Raw genomic sequence first — 6,420 nt, 5'->3', positions numbered from 1 at the left:
CTGCATTTTCTTGGAGAGAGTGTTGCCTTCCATCTCCATGAGAAACTTCTGAAGCACTTCACAGGTGTACCTGAGTTCAGGAGGGTAGTTCAGGTTTAAGGCGTACATTAGGCCAAATAACATGGCAGCAGCTAATGCAATGTTAATCTGGCCCTCAAGGACAATCCCGATGGTTTGGAAATGTATATTCCCACTGTGGTGTCCTCAATAAATCCTTGGAGGATTATCCTTAAAACCTTTGGGGTGATAATGGAAAGTAAATAAATAAATGTTTTCTTATTTATGTCTGGTTGTGAATGACTGAGCGGTGTGTCGATTTTTTGTTGCTGCTGCAAGGATTTGTGGGACAAAATTATCTCCTTTCCTTTCGTAAAGGATAGTCCAGTGTATCGTATGCTAAAGGAGATAATAAAGGAACAGTTTGAAAATTTAAATAGCTCTTATCATAGCGGCTACGTTAACACTTACGGATCATGGTAAATGGTAAACTCACGCCACTCACGCATTTAATAAACCAATTGTAGGAACGATATATTCTTTTGTATTTCCGGGATTATCCCTCCTGAACACTAGGAGGTGGTATGGTAAAGGCCGAGGCCGACCATAAGATATTTAGTTCAGGTCATTAATGACAGGTGCGTCTAATTTTGGAGGCAATCTGTTTTTGACTGCGTCCTTGGAGGATGTGTGTTGGTTTGTTTAAAAGGACTCTTTTTTTTTGGAAAGCTTATTGAAATTTGCAGTTTGCAATAAATGCATTTTCAGTTAAAGTTTGCAAAGTTTTGGCATCAGTTTCTCCGGGTCACACATCTAAACAATCAACAAAATTAGTTATAAACCAGTAGCGGCTAAAAATGGAGCAACTAAAACAATAACAATTATGCATAAACACATATAGGCTACACTTATTGCCTAACCACATGATAGTGCTAATAAACACAGTATAAAGTAGGTTAATTAAGTGAAATAAACAGTTTAAATAACGTGAAAGTTAACAGTTATTATAATGGTAAATACATGTTTTACACAAATTGTTTTGAGATTTTTATGAAAACCTTTGAGGGAGGAAAATGGAAGTCCACACACACATTGTCGGTGAAGTCAGCGTTAGATGTGCACAATGTGATCCAGTGGTCGTACAGAGATGAACTGAGATCAGGTGATTTTGATCAGTCTTCTTGAATATTGAGATTTCATTTGCTGTATTTTGACAATCAGTTCAAATCAATTCCATGGTGTAATGGTCGCGCTCTGGACTTGAATCCAGTGTATCGTATGCTAAAGGAGATAATAAAGGACAGTTTGAAAATCAACTAGCTCTTATCATAGCGGCTACGTTAACGCTTACGATCTGGTAATGGTAACTATGACTGTGAAGTGAAGTCAACACAGGAGTGCCAAAACTGCCAGTTCCTTGGAAAAGCCACTCACGCATTTAAGTAAACCATTGTGGAACGATATATTCTTTTGTATTTTCGGGATTATCCCTCCTGAACACTACAACCATAAGATATTTAGTTCAGGTCATTAATGACAGGTGCGTCTAATTTTGGGGGCAATCTGTTTTTGACTGCGTCCTTGGAGGATGTGTGTTGTTTTGTTTAAAAGGACTCTTTTTTTTGGAAAGCTCATTGAAATTTGCAGTTTGCAATAAATGCATTTTCAGTTAAAGTTTGCAAAGTTTCGGCATCAGTTTCTCCGGGTCACACATTTAAACAATCAACAAAATTAGTTATAAATCAGTAGCGGCTAAAAATGGAGTTGCCATGGAGCTGTACCTAAGGTTGACACTGACACTAGATCATATTGTTATCTGCGGGAAGCAAAAATCACAGTTTGTATCAGTTTTGTCCCCAGAAAATTGGTATAAAGAATCCAGCTTCAGTAACTTATGCACGTCAATATAATTGATTAATTTGCTTAATAATTGTCTTGTCTGTGTGGAAACTGGTACTTCTGCTCTTGTATGTAGCTTCTTTCATTGTACAACTGTTGAATAAAGAGATTCAGAATGGCACCTTCAAAAAGAGCACCCAGAGTGACATCGGCTAGGATTGGCTAGGATGTTTTCCTTTTTACTTAAATGAGCAGTGTCTAGAAACCTAGTGACATCTAGTGGTGTAGATGTGTATTGCAACCTCCTCCACTCACCTTCCCAATCCAAATATGAAGGGAAAACTATAGTGGCAACAAAACACGCAAAATCTATCTAGAGCTACAGTACATATTAAAACATGGCTGTTCAAGAAGGGAGACGCCAAAAAGCCACAAATCAAAAGGCACTGGTTTCACAATCGAGTTGTTCTTTATAGTGTTGCAGGAGTTCCCATTCAGATTTTTTTTTTACCTTATCCATGTGTCATGAAGTAGCCAAAGTTGTGCCAGAAATCCTTATGTTTATGATGTTTCTATGATTTTTTTTTTATTTAGCCAGTTTTATAGAATTAAAAGTGTCTCATAATGGCTCTAAAGTAAAGAACACAGTAAACCCATATTAGATAACCATTTCCTTCTAATCCTTTTACAAAACCTTAGAAAATGTGCAGGATATCTACTCACCACTCCACGGTATGAAGGTGGGATGAAACCACAGTAAACGGGGAAAAAACAGCTGCACATGAGAACCTGCAAAGGCACAGAGTGGCATTGAAACACTACCAGGCAGCAGAACATTTCAGTACCTCTGTCTGCTCCTTTCTACCTGAATCAGCTCCTCCCTGCTGTCAAACTTTGACACCAAAACATTCGTCCTGTCAGGCAGTCTGGTGAGGGACACACAGAGCCTTCCAGAGGCCCGAAGGTGGGCATCTGCTGGAAGCTTCTCTAGCAGAGACTCCCGCACTGTCCGCAGCAGACTGAAGGTCGGGTGGAAAACTCCCAGAGTGTGTTTCCTGGCCTCTTTGGCTATGGTCAGTACATCAATACAGAACTGTTCTGAAGACGAAAAGGTATAAACATGAAATTCAGCTACAGCTAATTTGAGTGATATGCATTTTGGGTATTGTAGGCAATCAGTAACTCAGTAAGAGTTTTCTTATCTCAGTGTAATTTCCTTGTTTATGCCTTATTGCTGTAAGTCATTCTTTTATCAATGGATTTAGGGTTATTGCATAACCAACATGATAAATATATTATGGTGTTTATTGCTATGTTACTGTTGTACAGTGAGTGAGAGGTGCATTTTCTCATTCTGCCTCACTTGGCTTTAAACTTCAAGTGACCTCTGGTCTGGAATTTGCTCTCACTATTGTATGAACTGTGTCAGTTCACCTGCTACATACAGTGTTTACTCCAACTATCAATAACAGCAGTTGCTCTGTGATAACATATCCATGACCTTCCTGAATGGACAAACAATTACTACGGAAAGAAAATAAAAACTTGTAGTAAATGTGTCAGAAAAGTGCTGTATGAAAAAAAACAACTTAAAAATGAGGAAAATTCCAGATTTCATCACATTAAATGTATTTTCTTGTAAAGTTTGGGTCAGATTGTGTTTACTTTAGACATATATGCACTGTTGCTTATAAAGTTGGAATGAATAGATAGATAAAGTGTATCTCCTCAAAACTTTATTGATAAATCTCTTCTAAATATACAACACACACACAGTGAAAATCAAACCACAATTGTACATTGTACAGTAAACTCACCAATGGGAATCCCAACAGTCAGAGCCGCTGCCACGAGACAACCAGATGAAGCTCCACAGATCTTAGAGGCTCCATGAACCAGCTGTGGAGCCTGCTGGAGGATACAACTCAATGCTCCCAGGTAATAAATACTCCTAAATCCACAGCCTGCAAATGAAATGTTCCACTCTTCGTCCCAGTTAAACATCTTCTCTGAGATTTCCCTGAACTCAAAACCACATTACCAATGTAGTAATGTTTGTAATCACCTATCATAGTTCATCAAGTACACTTGGATCCCCTTCACTAACATGTAAACCACTATCTTATCTACACTACTTTCAGTGGGAAAAGGGGCAGTTCTTCAGTTGGCTATTATATTACATGAGTTTGCGCAACTTACTAAGACTGTCACATGTTTCAAAAATAGAAAACAGGCTGGAGTCTCTTCACATACTGTGTACATGTGGACCAGCTCCATGACATGTGATACCTGTTTTCATAATGTGTCTTGGGAGGGCCAAAAGAGGGAAAACAGGAACAATCAGTGGGATTTCTCCATCTGTGCCTCCCAGCTATACACATGTTACATCACCATACAGGGAGAAAAATGAGGAGATCTGAAAAACAATTTATGAAGGAACTAAATATATGAAAACAACAATTCTTTGCATTTACATAGTGACCTGTTAGATCTTCCATCGTCTCATTATTAAATTGTTTTTGTGTAATTATGTAGGACCACATGTGCTGAGAATAGTGCATCCTAATAATAAAATATCAGTGTATGTTGATAAATATTACATTATGAAATGTATAAATATGTTGTATAAATATACCCTGGTAAGCCAACATGTCATTTATAAATGTGTTCCAATTCTGACTATTTAGGGGTTCTGTTTTTCCGTTTTTTCTGAAAAACTGAAATATGTTCCTGTAGTTTTCTGTTCGTACTGTACTTCATCTACCGCTGTAGGAAGGTCTGCTCCGGAGCAAACCCAGAAATCTAATCAGCAGTCTGCCAATAAACACATGAACCCAGCCCCTCCATATCAAAAATATACCTCTCGTCACCAAATCCTGCAAACTCTCTCCACGGTAACAGATTAAAATATACAAAATAGTTCAGCTAAGGACTCTTTTTCTCCCATTACCTTTCTCACAGTGTTATTGTTTGTAGCTGTTGGTCAAACCTCAAAGAAAGTCAGAGATTTTATGTTGATTAATTTGTCCATCTCTATTATGTGTGTGTGTTTGTGTGTGTGTGTGTGTGTGTGTGTGTGTGTGTGTGTGTGTGTGTTCACTAAGTTATTAGCTGTGTGTGCTTAGGGCCACTAAAGGGCTGGTCCTGACAGTTCTATACACATTAAACTACATAACTCACACATATCATAATTGTTTGTTGTTGTTAATTACATGTTACAGTTAAGAAATCATGATTTTCTATATGTCCTCACAGATCTTTAGTAAGATATTCAGACAAGCAAACTGTTATGGTCAAATTTTGAAGTGGGGTTATGCTGTATACCATAATGAATTAATTGCCTCTGTCAACTGCCTTTCGTATAATATTTATTACATTGTCTTTCTCCACCACAGACTACTCATGACCGAAGGCCAGGCTGCATAGAGACTTGATACTAACAGGTAGTGATACACCCATGCAACTAAGTCAACGCCAACCTTTGGGTTATGGGATGACCCATTCTACACTGAACCACGGCCGCCCCAAGGACTTCATACCAGCAGTTGTCTGCCACCATCTCCAGCCTGGTCATCATATGAGCAGAGTCATCTACCACCAGGACTTCTCCCTGGTCCTTATAGTCGGCTACCACCAGGCCCATCTCCTGCCTGGTCTTCATACCAGTAGTTACCCACCACCAACCCCATCTCCTGCCTCATCCTCTTACCAGCTAAGTCACCTCCCATCAGCCCCGGTGCCTGGCTGGTCTTCAGAGCCACCACCGCCTCCATATCATCAGTACACTACACCGCCATCAGTATCAGCCATCAGAGCAGTAAAAGGCAGTGCTTGAAGACCAGGAGCAGGTTGCAAGAGGGGAGCCACCAAAAAATCTGCACTTCAAAGAGGACTACCAGTCTCTACCAGTGCAAAACATGTGGTCAGTCCAAAACCAAAAGCACTGGACAGGTGAAGGGTATGTCCAGCATCTGGACAGGAGACCCTTTACAAATCAAATCAAATCAAATCAAATCAAATCAATTTTATTTGTATAGCCCAAAGTCACAAAGTACATTTGCCTCAGAGGGCTTTACAATCTGTACAGGGAGTGACACCCTCTGTCCTTAGACCCTCGATTCGAGTGAGGAAAAACTTGCCCACAAAAACCCTTTTAACAGGGAAAAAAATGTGGAAGAAACCTCAGGAAGAGCCACAGAGGAGGGATCCCTCTCCCAGGACGGACAGACGTGCAATGGATGTCACGTGTACAGGACAAATCAACACAAACATATTGTACAATGACTGATAAAATGACAATGAATTATAATGAATGATGAAAATGATTACAGTAATAGATATGGTAGTAATAATGACAGTAATAATATATGTAGTAGGCGTCATGCAGGATCACAGCAGCAGCCACGATCCACGAGAACCTGCTGGACGACAGAGCACAGAAACTCCGGGGAAGTTTGGTTAGTAACATGCATTAATGAGACATGTCCACAGATGGAGAGATATGGAGAGATATGGAGAGATATAGAGATATAGATATATATATATATAGAGAGTGAGATATAGAGAAATATAGAGAGATATATA

General features: G+C 39.3%; 1 protein-coding gene across 1 annotated transcript; it reads right to left on the bottom strand.

The window, feature by feature from the left end:
• Positions 1 to 1,204: 1,204 nt before the first annotated feature.
• LOC113745088 (patatin-like phospholipase domain-containing protein 2) lies at positions 1,205 to 3,971 on the bottom strand. Its single transcript, XM_027276545.1, has 4 exons — positions 3,654 to 3,971; positions 2,702 to 2,934; positions 2,560 to 2,625; positions 1,205 to 1,278 (listed from the first exon to the last, which is right to left on the bottom strand). The coding sequence occupies exons 1-4, from the start codon at positions 3,838 to 3,840 to the stop codon at positions 1,225 to 1,227; spliced, it is 540 nt and encodes a 179-aa protein (XP_027132346.1). The 5' UTR covers positions 3,841 to 3,971; the 3' UTR covers positions 1,205 to 1,224.
• Between the last annotated feature and the right edge of the window lie 2,449 nt (positions 3,972 to 6,420).

Source organism: Larimichthys crocea, unplaced genomic scaffold (assembly GCF_000972845.2).
Source record: "Larimichthys crocea isolate SSNF unplaced genomic scaffold, L_crocea_2.0 scaffold434, whole genome shotgun sequence".
Lineage (NCBI taxonomy): Eukaryota > Metazoa > Chordata > Actinopteri > Sciaenidae > Larimichthys > Larimichthys crocea.
This window is presented reverse-complemented; position numbering and strand designations above follow the sequence as displayed.